Source organism: Equus quagga, chromosome 13, assembly GCF_021613505.1.
Source record: "Equus quagga isolate Etosha38 chromosome 13, UCLA_HA_Equagga_1.0, whole genome shotgun sequence".
NCBI classification, from domain to species: domain Eukaryota; kingdom Metazoa; phylum Chordata; class Mammalia; order Perissodactyla; family Equidae; genus Equus; species Equus quagga.
In genome coordinates, this window is record NC_060279.1 from 11,513,288 (window position 1) to 11,530,089 (window position 16,802).

General features: G+C 39.3%; 1 protein-coding gene across 3 annotated transcripts in view; it reads right to left on the reverse strand.

Moving 5' to 3' along the window:
• COP1 (COP1 E3 ubiquitin ligase) overlaps positions 1-16,501 on the reverse strand; it is a 238,708-nt gene extending 222,207 nt beyond the window's left edge. For all 3 annotated transcript variants that reach the window (XM_046682582.1, XM_046682583.1, XM_046682581.1), the window contains exon 1: positions 15,935-16,501. In XM_046682582.1, the coding sequence (XP_046538538.1) occupies positions 15,935-16,356 (422 nt within the window). In that variant the 5' untranslated portion in view covers positions 16,357-16,501. The remainder of the gene's footprint in view (positions 1-15,934) is intronic.
• Positions 16,502-16,802: the final 301 nt, after the last annotated feature.

Consider the following 16,802-nt stretch of genomic DNA (forward strand, 5'->3'; position numbering starts at 1 on the left):
AGCCCTGAGCTAATTGCTGCCAATACTCCTCTTTTTGCTGAGGAAGACTGGCCCTGAGCTAACATCCGTGTCCATCTCCCTCTACTTTATATGTGGGACGCCTACCACAGCATGGCTTTTTGCCAAGCAGTGCCATGTCCGCACCCGGGATCTAAACCAGCGAACCCCAGGCCGCCGAGAATCGGAACATACGCACTTAACCGCTACGTCACTGGGCCAGCCCCAACATTTTTTTTAAAGACATAATACCACAGATCCAAGAAGCTCAGAAAACCCCACACAGAGGAAAAGTAATTTTTAAATCCCGACACATACATTGCATTTAAACTGCAAAGATAAAGAGAAAACCAAAGATAAGGAGATAATCTTGAAAGCAGTTGTAGAAAAAAAGACATCACATAAAGAGGAACAAAGATAAGAATTATAACAGACTTTTCATCAGAAACGATGACAGCCAAAAAGACAATGGAGTGACTTCTTTAAAATACTGAAAGGAAAAACTTTCAACTCAGAAATTTATACCCCCAGAAAATACCTTTCAAAAATGAAGGCAAAATAATTCCATTTTTAAACAAACATAAACAGAGAAAATTCATTGCACACAGACCTTCACTACAAGATATATTAATATAAGTTCTGCTTACAGAAGGAATATGAAACCAGACAGAAAATCTACATAAAGAAATAAAGAGCTCTAAAAATGGTAACAATGAACATAAATATAAAATATATATTTTCCATGCTTAATCATTCTAAAACCTTAGCAACAGAAAAAGTTCACGTTCGAATAAGGAGCATAATACCGTCCCTAGAAACACTGAAAACAGGACAGGAAAACAGCAATTAATAGAAATTATAATCTAATATTTTAAAGTGGACTGAAAAGAATAAAGAAAATGATAAAAAGCATTTGGAAAAAAAGAAAATTCTTCACCAGAAAACCTCAGAAACCAGGTGTTAGGAAGAAAGAATTATCTGAAAAGAGAGGTGAAAGAACTCAGGAAAGTATTCTAAATATAAGAAAAAGAAAGAACACAAGAGCAAATAAACATAATGGATACTGATTTAAGAGAAAATACGATGGCCAATTTAGGCAACTGATTTTGCAACCCCAACCAAAGAACTTCAAATATACCACAAAACTGACCACACGGGTACTATTCAAAACATTATCAGTAGTGATTATTTTGAACTTTTGCCTCTTGTCATTGTTTTATTAAAATAATGTTCTTCATAGGGCCAGCCCTGTGGTGAGTGGTTAAATTTGCACCCTACGCTTCAGCAGCCCAGGGTTTCGCCGGTTCAAATCCTGGGCAGAGACATGGCACTGCTTACGAGGCCACACTGAGGCAGTGTCCCACATGCCACAACTGGAAGGACCTACAACTAAAAGATACACAACTACGTACCAGGGAGCTTTGGGAGAAAAAGGAAAAAAAAAAAACTTAAAAAAAATAAATAAAATAAAATAATGTTGTTCAATTAAATCTTTTAAGAAGACATTTCAATACTAATCATCAAAACTAAGGGCCGATATTATACTTCACAACCTTAAGCTTGCCGAAGAGTTAACTATGTCATTTAAGTGCATTTAAAAGCCAACAATGCAGAACAGATACAGAAAATTATTTTTAAAATTCTACTATTTTGTATTTATAAGGCACATCATCTCAGTTAAGCAAAGGTCATATCATAATCAGTTTGACTCTCAGTTTACATTTTTAACCAGGGCCCTATTTGTAATCTCCCTCAATTTTATATGCATCACCTGCTTCAAAAGCAGCATCCAAACTTATTAAATGATACAAAGTATAATCTCAGAACTTTCTAACAAAAACAATAAACACATTGTTCAATCAATGTATACTTTGGTACTGACACTAACTCCATTAAGCTTTCACAAAACGCGGCAACTGTCTCATAGCAGTAGCGGTTCTAACCAACCAAGTACACAATCTTTCAAAGGTTAAGTACTAAAAAACATAACATTACCAAGATAATCAGAGCCAGGAACAATCTAGAATCACCTAGGAAAACAAGGAGGGCTTACATCTTACCTAAACAAAACCAAAGAACCACTTTCTTTTTTGGTGCCAAATGCCAAACCCTAGCAACTATCACCTGATTCTTTTCAGTGATTTCATAATTTACAGTTTCTTTATACATGTATTATATAGTCTAAGCCTCACAATCCTACGATGGAATATTACTATATTTCAATTTATAAGTGAAGAAATAGACTCCAAGTCAATCATTCATTTGCCCAAAGTTAAATCTCAGGGCTTTTAATTCCAAGTTCAGTGTCCTTTGCCCCATGCTATGATCTCAGAAGATAAAGGAAACAAATAATATGCATCATTGTGACTATGAAAATTAAAATCACTATCAATGTATAGAAGACCTTGGAAAAAATTATTTTGAATATGCTGAAATTTATATACATCCTTCAAGAATTAAAGACACTCAACGAAAGACAGTAGTCACAGGAATGTTTCTTCCTTCCTCTCAAAATGTCCAAAACTTGAAATTTCTTTAGCTTCCTCCTTCCTCTTACACCAGTGGCAATACAACCATCCTCAAGCCATCCTCCATTCTCAACTGGCCCCAGCTGGATTCAGGACTGGAAGACAAGGAAATGAATAAAAAAGGAAAAAATAAACCTCAAATCCTTTTTTATACCTACACCTATAACTCTAGATCCCCAGAACACTTTTTCACAGGCAGCAGTCAGGTTCCAGCCTCTGTCCCATCATTTGACTCCTTCCTAGTTTCATTTGGTATGATAAAAAGCCCTGAAAAACTTAAACCTCTCTTTTTCCAAAGGTAGAGATTAAATTTATTTGTATTTTGTAAAGAGATTCCTCCCTAACCTATCTCCATTAGCACCCATGTTTAACATTGTCTTACGTCACAGGTTCTCTGAGTAAGGACAGGAAAGATGAAGAAAAGGAACAGAAGGCAAACTTTTTAGACTCTATAATTTAATAATGAAATCTTTAAAATGGGGGAGAATTCAAAATAGCTATATGCTAGCTTCAGGGCGGAGCTTTAAGAAAGATGAGACAACAATGGGCTAGTAAAGAAAAGACATCATGATTAATACAACAACTAATACACATGAAAAGATAAGCAGGGGAGTCAATCTCTGATATGCACAAACAAAAAACAGATTGGATCAGGGAACCAAATATAGCCATCAAGTGTCAATACTGGTTCCTCTAAGCATGAAAATCACCCCAATACACTCTCAGTCTCTTCCTGGACCTTATTCCATTCACACATTTCAAAGGCTCTTACTCAAACAGAGCATCCATTCTAACCACCAGCAAAGGCTTAAAGTTGGAGAAGAATTTTAATTAGGCTTGTGTAGTTCTAAGACAGATGGAGCACTTAGAATTATCTCATAGCAAACACCAGGACCAGGCCTCATAGGGTGTTGGATTCAAGGTGAATCCAGAGAACTCAGCCCAGGAATACAGAACACAGATCTTCACAAGCGATCTACGATTAATGTGACTGACAGCTTCTTTTTCCACTTTTCAAGGATACCAGCTTGCACTATATAGCCCTTGCAGCACCACCACTACATCAGGAACTTTAATTAAAACAGGCCAATTCTAGGGGCCAGCCCCATGGCCAAGTGGTTAAGTTCATGTGCTCTGCTTTGACGGCCCAGGGTTTCGTCAGTTCAGATCCTGGGCGCGGACCTAGCACAGCTCATCAAGCCATGCTGAGGCAGCGCCCCACACAGCAGAAGCAGAAGGACCCACAACTAGAATATACAACTAAGTACTGGGGGACTTTGGAGAGAAGGAGAAGAAAAAAAACGACTGGCAACAGACGTTAGCTCAGGGCCAACCTTTAAAAACATAAAATAAAACAGGCCAATGTAGGTGTTTCTTTTTTTATTTCAAATTCCTAACAGACAATATGATTGGCCCAAAATATCTTTTCAAGTCAATTCCAACAAGATGTAATTGCTATATTTTAGTCACATTTCAGAAGAGTACCCATCACAGGCCAATCATTTGTGGATGACATCAAATTCACACAGAAGAAAGACATAGTTGCCTACACAGGAAGGGTTACAGAAACAGAAATTTCTAATATAAGGAAGCATGGACAGGGGAGGTACCATATCCAACATGTTCCATTAGACAGTATCCCCATCCCATTATCCAGGGGTGAAAGAAATCCCCAAACTACATGGAAAATGTGTCTCTTGTATCCTTATTTGGATTTTTTACAGTAACTTTTTAAAAAATTGTTTTAGTAAAGTCTCATTTTATAAATACAGTACTGAATTTAAAATATAGACCAATTAAATTAGTCTTCTATTCTTGAACTGAAAACCCAAACACTATACATAACATATACCTCTACAGAAAATGTATTCAACCAGTGAAAATCTAGACCACAAGTTTTCTCTCTACTTTACTTTGACTACCAAGAAATATACTGTTGACTGACCCAAGTTAATTATTGAAGACCAAAGCACAACCTTTAAAAAGTAATAAAAGAATGACCAATAATAAGCCCATAAAAAGATGCTCAACATCACTAGACAATCGGGGAATACAAATCAAAACCACAATGAGATACCACTTGACACCCACTACATTGGGTACAATCAAAAAAATGAAAAATGATACATATTGGTGAGGATCTGGAGAAACTGAAATCCCTGCAGTTCTGGTGAGAATATAAAATGATGCAGCCTCTGTGGAAAACAGCTTGGCAGTTCCTCAGAACATTTTACACAGAATTACCATATGACTTTAGCAGTTACACTCCTAGGTAAACAGCACAGAGCCTGGAAAACATCAGGTTCCAAGAAAACTTTTATACTAATGATCACAAGAACATTATTCATAATAAATAAAAAGTGGAAACAACCCAAATGTCCATCAAGTGATAAATGGATAAAAGAAATATGGTCTATCACTATAATGGAATATTATTCAGCCATAAAAAATGATACACACTCTAAGATGGATGAACCTTAGAAGCACTATGCTAAGTAAAAGAAGCTAGACACAAGAGATCTCATAGTGTATGACTCCACTTACATGATATGTTCAGAACAGGCAAATCAATAAATAGAGACAGAAAGCAAATTAGTGGTTGCCAAGGGAAGCAGAGAAGGAGAGTGACTGCTTAACAGATACAGGGTTTCCTTTTGGTGTGATGAAAATGCTCTGGAACTAGACAGCTGTGATGATTGCAAAACACTGCGAATGTACTAAAGACCACTGAATTGTACACCTTAAGTGGTTAAAATGGTGAATTTTATGGTATGAATTTTATCTCAATTTTTTTTAAAAAAAGGAATAAAGAACTTACACTTCAGGCCATGAGGGAGCAACAGAATGAATCCTACAGAATGGAAGCATACTGCTGCAAAATTTTTACACTGTATATGAAATGATGTAACACTATTTGAAGGTAGAAGGTGAAAAGTTAAAAACGAATACTGTAAATTCTAGAGCAAGCACCTCCCCCAAACACACACACACACCACACACACCCCACACACAACTATGACTACTAAGTCAATTGTGGAAATAAAATGGAAATCCTAAAAGTATCCAACTAATCCAAAAGAAGGCAAGAAAAGAAGGAGAAAAGGAATTGAGGGGACAAATAGAAAATGAAGAGCAAGTAAAATATACACATAAAACCAAGCACATCATAATTATGTTAAAAGGTAAACAGTCTAACCCAATTAAAAGGCAAGCTGTCACATTAAATAAAAAAGGAAGACTCAACCATATACTATCCACAAGAAATCTACTTTAAATATTAAATCAGATATCGAAGTAGTGAAGGACAAAAAAAAAGCCATGGAAACACTGATGAAAAGAAGCTGGGGAGCTATATTAACATCAGACTAAATGGCTTTCAGAACAAGTATTACCAGGAATGAAGAAGGATGTCTCAGGGCCAGCCCCATGGCCTAGTGGTTAAGCTCAGCACGCTTCACTTCAGCAGCCCGGGTTCAGTTCCTGGGCGCAAACCTACACCACTCATCTGCAGCCATGCTGTGGCAGCGACCCACATACAAAATAGAGGAAGATTGGAACAGATGTTAGCTCAGGGAGAATCTTCCTCAGCACAGGGAAACAAAAAAAAAAAAAGAGAGTCGTTTCAAAATGATAAAGGGATCAATTCACCAACTATAAATGTGTGTGCCCTACTAAAATAGCTTCAAAATACATGAAGCAAAGGCTGACAGAATTAAATGGAGACAAAGCCAAACCCACAATTATAGTTGGAATGGTTAAAGATTTAACACTTCTCCTTCAGTAATGGATAGGACAAGTATATAGAAAATCAACAGGGGTACTAGAGAACTTAAACAAAACATCGACCAACTTGACTATTTGAGATTTATAGAACAGATCAGCCTACACAGAGCACAATACTCATTTTTTTCAAGTGCATATGGAACATTAACCATGATAAAGCTTACAGTGGACCATGAAACAAGTTATCAATAAATTTAAAATAACTAAATTCATACAAATCATATTCTCTGAACAAAGGTGAATTACATTAGAAATCAATAACAGAATGATATCCAGAAAATTCTCATTTAAAAATTAAACAATATATTTCTAAATAACCCATGGTTTGAATAAGAAATCACAATGGAAGTGACAAAGTACTTTGAACTGAATGAAAATTAAAAGATACAACTAATGCAAGGATGAGAAAGGGAAATTGATAGGATTAAATGTTTTTCTTAGATAGAAGACAAAAAATCAATAATCTAAGCTTCTATATTCAGAAACCAAAAAAAGAGGAAACAAAGCAGAAGGAAAGAAATAATAAAAAATAAAACCAGGGGCCAGCCCGGTAGCACAGTGGTTAAGTGTGCATGTTCTGCTTCTCAGCGGCCCGGGGTGTGCCGGTTCAGATCCCGGGTGCAGACATGGCACTGCTTGGCACACCGTGCTGTGGTTGGTGTCCCACATATAAAGTAGAGGACGATGGGCACGGATGTTAGCTCAGGGCCAGGCATCCTCAGCAAAAAAAAAAAAAAGAGGAAGACTGGTGGTAGTTAGCTCAGGGCTAATCTTCCTCGAAAAATAAAATAAAAATAAAAAAATAAAATAAATAAAACCAAAAATCAGTGAAACAGAAAATGGACAATCTATATAGAAAATCAGTAATACCAAAGCCAGTTACTTTAAAAGATTAACAAATCTGGTAATCCTCTAGCTAAACTGTTCAAGGGGAAAAAAAAGAGAAAAAACAAATTACCAGTATCAGGAATGAAAGAAGGGACATCCCTTCAAATACCATAAACATTAAAAGCATAAGGAAATATTATAAACTTTATACCAATAAGTTCAATAACTTCAGTTAAATGGATAAATCCCTTAGCAGACAAATTGTCGAAGTTCACTCAAGAAATAAAGAACCTACGTAACCCTTTATCTATTAAAGAGATACTGACGTAGCAAATAAAAACCTCCCCACAAAAACTGTGGCTTCACTGGTAAATTCAACCCAAGACTTAAGAAACATACCAATTCTGTACAAACTCTTTCAGAAAACAGAAGAGAAGAGAAGGGAGAACAGAGGATTTCTCATCTCCTTTCAGAAGTCCAGCATTACTCTGTGATTGGCTGAACTGTGTTCCCCCAAAATTCAAACGTTGAAATCCCAAGCCCCAGTACCTCAGAATGTGACTGTATTTCAAGATTGGGCCTTAAAGAGGTAATTAAGGTAAAATGAGGTCATATGGGTAGGCCCTAATCCAATATGACTGGTGTCCTTAGAAGAGGACAGTAGGACACAGACAACACACAGACCCAGGGGTGCTCATGTGAAGATACATCAAGAAGGTGGCCATCTACAAGCCAAGGAGAGAGGCCTCAGAGGATTCCAAACCTGCTGACACCTTGATCTTGGACTCCTAGCCTCCAAAACTGTGAGAAAATAAATCTGTTGTTTAAGGTACCCAGTCTGTTATTATGTTATGGCAGCCCTAGCAAACTCATATACCCTGATACCAAAACCAAATATATATATATATATTATATATTTATATATTATATATGTTATATATACACCTATAATATATAGAGATATATATATAAAACAAGACAACCATAGCCCAGTATCACTCATAAACAAAAATGCAAAAAAATCACTTTAAAAAAAATTAGCAAATAGGGCATACAAATTGTAAGGAAAGATGTAAAACTGTCTTGATTTGCAGATGATATGATTATCTTCCCAGAAAGTCCCAGTGAGGGGCCAGCCCAGCAGCGCGGCAGTTAAGTTTGCACTCTCTGCTTCGGCGGCCTGAGGTTCGCTGGTTCGGATCCCAGGTGAGGACCTATGCACCGCTTGTCAAGCCATGCTGTGGCAGCCATCCTACATATAAAGTAGAAGAAGATGGGCACACATGTTAGCTCAGAGCCAATCTTCCTCAGCAAAAAGAGGAAGACTGGCGGCAGATGTTAGCTCAGGGCTAATCTTCCTCAAAAAAAAAAAAAGAAAGTCCCATTGGTTCTACCAAAAAACTAGTAGAACTAAAAAGTGAATTTAACTATTCACAGAATACAAAGTTAATATACAAAAATAAATTTTATTTCTATATATTAGCAACAAGTAAAAACTGAAATTAAAATAACTTTAATAACAGCATCAAAAACATAAAATACTTAAAGGTAAGTTTAACAAAATTTGTGCAAGATCCAAACACTGAAAACTATAAAACATTGCTAAGAGAAATTAAAGACCTGGGGCTGGTCCCGTGGCCGAGTGGTTAAGTTCGCGCGCTCCGCTGCAGGCAACCCAGAGTTTCGTTGGTTCGAACCCTGGGCACGGACATGGCACTGCTCATCAAACCACGCTGAGGCAGCGTCCCACATGCCACAACTAGAAGGACCCACAACGAAGAATATACAACTATGTACTGGGGGGCTTTGGGGAGAAAAAGGAAAAAAATAAAATCTTAAAAAAAATAAAGTAAATAAATAAATGACTGAATTGTATGGGATGTAAATTATATCTCAGCAAAGATATTTAAAAAAAAAAATTTAAGACCTAAATAATTGGAGAAATATACCATGTTCATGATTCAAAGATTCAATATTGTTAAGATGTCAAATCTTCCCAAATTGAGTCATAGATTCAAAGTAAGCCAAATGAAAATCCTAGCATGCTTTTTTGAAGCAATTGGTAAGCTAAGTCTAAAATCTATGTGGAAATACAAAGGATCTAAATAATCAAAATGACTTTGAAATAGAGGAACAAAATTACACTATCTGATTTCAAGACTTACTATAATGATACAGTAATCAAGACAGTGTGGTATTGGCATAAGGATAAACATATAGATCAATGGAACAGAATAAAGACTACAGAAATAAACTCATATAAATGGCTAATTTTTGAGAAAAGTTCAAGAAAATTCAATCAACAAAGATGGTCTTTCAACAAATGGGTGCTACAATAACTGGGTATCCATAGTGGAAGGGAAAATCTTCAACCCTTACCACACACAGCACATAAAAACCAACATGAAATGATCATATACCTAACCACAAGACAACTATAAAGCTTCTAGAAGAAAATATACAAGAAAATCTTTTGTGACTTCATGTTAGACAACAATTTCTTATATAGAATATAAAAGCTATAAACCATAAAAGAAACAATCCATAAACTCAACTTAAACTTTAAAATTTTGCACTTCAAAAGATACTGTTAAGAAAATAAGGTGCCGGCCTGGTGGCACAGTGGTTAAGTGCACACGTTCCGCTTCTCGGCGGCCCGGGGTTCACTGGTTTGGATCCCAGGTGCGGACACAGCACCGCTTGGCACACCATGCTGTGGTAGGCTTCCCACATATAAAGTAGAGGAAGATGGGCATGGATGTTAGCTCAGGGCCAGTCTTCCTCAGCAAGAAGAGGAGGATTGGCAGCAGATGTTAGTTCAGGGCTAATCTTCCTCAAAAAACAAAAGGAAAAAAAAGATAAGCACAGACTTGGAGAAAATATCACAATACATAGGAATGACCAAAGACTTATACCTAGAATATATAAAGAACCCTTCCCACTCAAGACAAAAAAGAGAAAAATGGGCAGAAAGATAGAACAGACACCTTATAAAAGATACACAAATGGAAAATAAGCACATGAAAATACACCCAACATCATCAGTCATTTAGGTAATGCAAGTTATGACAATGAGATACTACAACACATCCACTAGAATGACTAAAATTTGAAAGACTGAAAACACCACACATTGTCAAGGATGTAGAACTGGAACTCTTAAACATCACTGGTAGAACTACAAAATGATACAGCCACTTTAGGAAACAGTTTTGCAGTTTCTTATAAAGGTAAACACATACTTGGCATACAATCCAGCAATACAATCCTAGATATTTACCCAAGAGATGTGAAGACATGTCCACACAGAAACCTGAATGTGAATGTTTACAACAGCTTTCTCCACAAGTGCCAAAAACTAGAAACAAAGAAACTCAAATATCTTCAACCCACAAACATATAAACAAGTCATGTTATATCCATATAATGGAATACGACCCAGTGATTAAAAGAAAACACTAATGATACATTCAACATTACTGAATCTCAAAAACATTATGCCAAAAGAAAGCAAGCAGACACAAAACACTACATACTGAATACTATTAATACAAAATCCTAGAAAAGGGAAAACTATAGTGATAGAAAACCATCACTGGTTGCCAGGTGTCAGGTGTGAGGGTAGAAGACAGAACGCAGTGTTGCCCCAAGTAAACATTCTACGGTGATGGAAATGTTCTATATCTTGATTAGGGTGGTGGTTACACAGATGTATTCATTTGTCATAACTCATTGAACTATATACACTTAAAACTGGTAACTTCTTTTTTTGAAGAAGATTAGTCCTTAGCTAACATCTGCCACCAATTCTCCTCTTTTTGCTGAGGAAGACTGGCCCTGAGCTAACATTCATGTCCATCTTCCTCTACTTTATACATGGGATACATACCACAGCATGCCTTGCCAAGCAGTGCCATGTCCGCAGTTGGGATCCAAACCGGCGAACGCTGGGCCACCAAAGCAGAACATTCCCACTTAACCGCGGTGCCACCGGGCCGGCCCCAAAGTATTTCTTAATAAAGCCAATTTTAGGACCAGCCCCAGTGGCCTAGTGGTTAAGTTCACCTCACTCCATTTTGGTGGCCCAGGTTCAGTTCGTGGGTGCAGACCCACTGCTCTGTTAGCAGCCATGCTGTGCGGCTGGCCCACATACTAAAAAAAAATAGAGGAAGACTGGCACAGATGGTAGCTCAGGGCAAATCTTCCTCAGCAAAAAGAAAGAATAATAATAAAGCTGATTTTAAACAAAATTTCCAGCCTCTGAATAAAGTCACGGTAATATAAAGGTTTATAACTTGAGATCTGATTCAGAATCTCTGGATATAAACACTGATAGGATCATCATTAACTGTATGAACTGAGACAAGTTACATGACCTCTCTGACCCTCATTTCCTCATCTATAAAACAGGAATTATAAAAGTATCTGTATCAAAGTTGTTGTGAAGACTGAATAAGTAATACTAAACTCTTAGAACAATGCCTGGCAAAAAATAACAGCTTATATTGGAGCACATATTATTATGAGTATGTGTGCCAAACCAATTGTTAATACAGCATATTCAATCTTCACTTTAGAGTGAACTTGTCATTTATGAACTTTGAGTTTCAAGTATCTAAAAATGCCCCCAAAATAATTATAATTTTTACTGAAGCCAGCCCCGGCAGTCTAGTGGTTAAGATTCAGCACTCTCACTGCTGCGGCACAAGTTTGTTTCGCGATCAGGGAATCACACCACCCAGTCTGTTAATTGTCATACTGTGGTGGCTGCATGTTGCTGTGATGCTGAAAGATATGCCACTAGTATTTCAAATACCAGCAGGGTCACCTATGGTGGGCAGGTTTCAGTGGAGCTTCCAGACTCAGACAGACTAGGAAGAAGACCTGGTCATACACTTCCAAAAAAACTGGCCATGAAAACCCTATGAATAGCAGCGAAGCATTGTCTGACACAGTGCCAGAAGGTGAGACCAGGCAGGGTTCCACTCTGTGGTACACAGGGTCGCTAGGAGTCAGAATCAATTCAAGAGCACTAACAACAAAATTTTTACTAAACCCACTTTGTCTCATTATCTCTACTTGAGCCAAATGTCGATCCTTGAACTAATACTCAGGCCAGAGAACTCCAATGCACTAGATTACCTGGGCCTGTATCATGTGTTCCAGCTCTGAATGTGGGGAAGAAGAATATCCACCCTAAACCACACAGACTAGGAAGAGAGAAGGGTGGATTCCTAAAGGTAATGCCAGAAATACAATGAACAGAAATCAGACCACCTATTAAAAACAGAGACAAAATCAGTTCATGAAACTTAATTATAAAAAAACAAAAGGACAATTAACTTATATATGAGGATATGAAGAGAAAATATGTTACTTTCAATGAAAATATTATTTGAGATGGTAGGGACCTATACAAATAGAAGCTGGTACATATAAATATATATATATATATATGAAGAAAGAGGGCAAAGAACAAGCAAGGTGGAGGGCAAAGATGAGGAGACATCACATGTAAAACAAATCAAGAATTTAAGAAGCATTTTATTTTGTATAATACAAATTTTAACAGGAAATAGAAGACTAATTCCACTGTCAAAACCTTTCCTCCCAAGCTACAGAAGCTTTGAGGAAAAGAGTTGCAGGCTAAAATAATTATTTAAAACAGAAAGAAATCGCCATCAAGAACAACATACATATGCAAGGAGAAAAAATGAGCAACAAGGTTCAAGGTTGTAAGTTACTTTAATCAATAACAATTCTTAGATGGAATATGATCAACTAAGTAATGCTGGTTTATTACCAGAAAAGGTCTGTAAAAGGAAAAGGTAGTTGGAAAAGCTAACACAGAGGCAGTAGTGATGTGGTAGAATAAATGAAAGAAGTCATCCTCCAAATACAGGCTAGACTCACAGTTTAGTTAAATGGATCATGTAAGAAAAATCTGAAAAACCAAAGTAACAAAGACTTCCTCTGAATGTCAAAGATTTATCCAATTTCAAGCTAAATACTACTCCTCCTGTACTATAGATTCCCTATCCATAAAACTGTTAGAATTACCTACAACTTGCCAATACTTTCAATCCTTTGTATGAAAGAAATATTAAAGGGAAACTACAAATCCCTAAAATGTCAATCGACTCTGCAATTAAATATAAACTTACTTTCAAATACGATATAAGTCAAGAGAAGCCAATGTGTGTGACTGAAAGTTAGGAATCTGACTTTAAGTCAACTGTTCTCAAAGAGGAGAAGAGGACGACACATCCTTATCACCAGGGGAGCTTTCGCAAACTACACTGCCCCCTCCAGCCTCCAAGTCTGATCTGTCCTCTTGGGAACCTGGGTAGGCAGACAGGCAGGGGGAGGGAGTGGTTAGGGATAACACATCTCACGTAATTATGAAACTGCTGTGCCCCTCAAATCTACCACATTTAAGAACCACTAGGCTAAATACATGTACTTGAACTTACAGATCTGAAATTTTCGAATTTCATACAAAGAGAGCACTAAGTTGAGAACTGGAGATCTTGAGTTCTCATTTTGCCGCTTAACTATGCAATCTGAAACAAAATTATTTAACTTCTCTCTACCTTAATGGGAATACAATTATATTAGTACTATATGAAAAGTGAAGTTCTATACAACCTCACAGAATTACTCTAAGGATAAAATAAAATGTGAAGTATAAACATATCTTTAAAATGTGATGAATAAGGCCATTATCATCATTATTCAAACTTCAGCCTCATTTAGATGTAAACACACAGAGTAATTTGGATTGGTTCACAGTTTGACCTTGAAGCATACAAGACCAGACCAACCACCCAGAGCCAATTAGAAATGAAAAGGATCCCTTGGGCCTTGCCTAATCCACATCTTCCTACCCCAAAACTTGGCCAAATCAAATCCAGCTTGAGAGTTGGGAAAATAGATTCCTACTAATGAATTCTTCTGAATGTTCAACCTAACCAGAAAAAGAAATAATGGTCTAAGAAGACTCTTAAAAAAGTGAAATATTCAGAATTTTTAACTGAAGACTCTCATTGGACAGTTCCACATTAGAATATAAAGGAAAACAAAATAATCTAAACAACATGATTAGGACTCAGAAACTAGATTGAAATTTTTTAAAATTAGGTGACAAACAAATAAAAATTTTAATAATCTTACCCTTAAAAAAAAAATGTGTCAGCTGCTTATACTTCAATGTCCCTCTCCAATTCCCTATAGTATGGCCTACAGTAAACACGACAAAACTCATGTGATGCCTGGCAGACAGTGAGCATCAAATAAATATCTGTTGAACGAATGACTGATTCCCTTATTTCTTACATCTTTCACACTATTTTACTTTACCTACATGGATGCTGGCATATTTATTTTCTTTTAGCCCACTAAAAATTGAAATGCAAATGGTGGCTAAAATGACAAATTCTTCAAACCCTCACTCTGTTTCATTAGCTTCTACTTTACCATAAGGCACTCTCTACTGAACATGAGCACAAAACCTCTTAGACCCAACCAAAAGCTGCTTAAATTATTTACAAACAACAATCACCATTATAATGCAGTTTCACTAAAAAATGAATTAATTTTGAATCCAAAATAATTTAAGACAAAAGTAAAAAATATAAACAAAGACATTTTTACAGCAAGAACTAGACACTCTAAGTCTAATGAATAACCTTCCTATAGCTCCAACTTCTGGCCCTATCATAGTTAATGACACCAACTCCGATCTTCAGCCCTGAAGTGAATCAACTTCCCCTATGACAGTGCAAGCCAACTTCCTACATCACTAATATTCTAAGTCTATCAACAATTTCCTCCAGAGGAAAAGCACAAAACCCTACCAGTTCTCACTCAAAGCAATTCCTTTCTCAGAATTCTACTACTTGGACTGGGTTTTGGATACAAAACACAATGAGAATCCGCAAACACTCTCAGCAGACCATCAACTCCGTCTTTCACTTACTACGGATAACCCCTCCACGCCAAATATCATCACTGAATATTAGTGTGTGTCATTCAAGATGCCAAATATGATGACAAAATGCCTAATACCTAGTTTCTCAGAAGTTCCAGTATACGCTCATGTGTCATACAAGTGTAGTAGCTACAGCCGACACATGGATAATAACAAATGTGGTTCCCTCTTTCAAGACATCCACTTGAGAAGTGGAATTTTTTGTGAACAGATTTTCTTGACTGCAGTAGCCACAGCAGCAGTCTTCAAAGTGGCCCACCCTTTGAAGTGGGAGGAGGTATTTATACATACACACGACGGGTACTTACATTAAATACTACTTCTCCTTAAAACACCTATACCCATACTTAGAGCACCAGCTACCATACTTTCAAGAAGCAAATTCTGACCGACCACTCCGTCGCTCAACATCCCAGGAAGCTTAATTCTCTCCCTTTACAAGTTTAATTCACTTCAACAAGCAATCCGGACCGATAGGTGCCTAATTCGCCAGAAGATTCAAGGCCCAATCTCCTTGCCCAACTTTCTTCTATGCACATTTACTTGACCCTCCATCTCGCCTCACTCATCTAATATTGTTGCCTTCATGCCCTCCTCGCTAGCACTTACCTCTTAGGTACCCCCACCCTGCCTCGGGACTCCAACATCCCCGCGTCTCACCCCATCGACCCCCGCCCGCAGGTCTCCGCGAACGCTCGAACCCTGCGGCCGCCGCCCAGGCACCCCCAGACCACCCTCCGCCGCACCCCGCAGCCCGCCCCGCAGAAGCTCAGAATTCCGCCAGGGGGAGGGGGTGCCCTCAACCCACCAGACGAAGTCGTTGCTTTTGTCCTCGTAGGAGTTGATGAGCCCGTTGCAGAGCGGGGCGAGCAGAGGGCGCTTCCTGCTGCCGCTGCCCAGGCTGGAGCTGCTCCCTCCGACGCCGGCGCTGGGCCTGGCCGCGCAGCTGAGCCGGGACAGGCCCGCCGACACCGCCCCGCCGCCGCCGCCGCCGCCGCCGCTGCCAGAAACGGCGGCCGCCACCAACACAGGCCGCGCCGGGCCCCCGAGGCCGCCCGAGCCCGCGGCCTGCGCCGCCCCGCCGGACCCCAGCGCCGCCGCCGAGGCCGCCACGGAAGGCGGCGACGGGGAGGAGGATAAGGACGAGGAGGCGGAAGTCACCGAGGAGGCCGCCGAGGAGCCAGGGCTGGTCCCGGCGGAGCCCGACCCGGCCTGGCGGCTCCCAGACATCGTGACTCCCTCCCCTCCGGCCGGGCGCTCGGAGGAGAGGGACCGCGACCGCCAGCCGCCGCCGCCTCCCCCGCCACAGCCTCAGTGCATCCTGAGGAGGCGCGCCGCCGGGAGGTGGGGCTGAGGAACAATAAAGTTGATTTTTTTTTCAAGGCAACCACACAACAGCGTCCGACGGGAGGGGGCGGAGGAAACTAATAAAGCGGAGTAGAAAACCACTACCGCTCCGACGCCGCCGCCGCCGCGGCCCCTGCCGCAGCCAACCCGGGCGCGCCGTGGGCCGGCCGTGCGCGCGCGCGAGCGGCGGAAGGGGCGGGAGCGGCGCGGGATACAACTTCAGCCGCGGCCCGGGCGGCGCTCGGCCACGCACGACGCGCCCTCGGCGGCGGCGGCGGCCTAGCAACGACGGCCGCCCTCGCCGGGACCTGTTTTCGTTCGTGACGCAC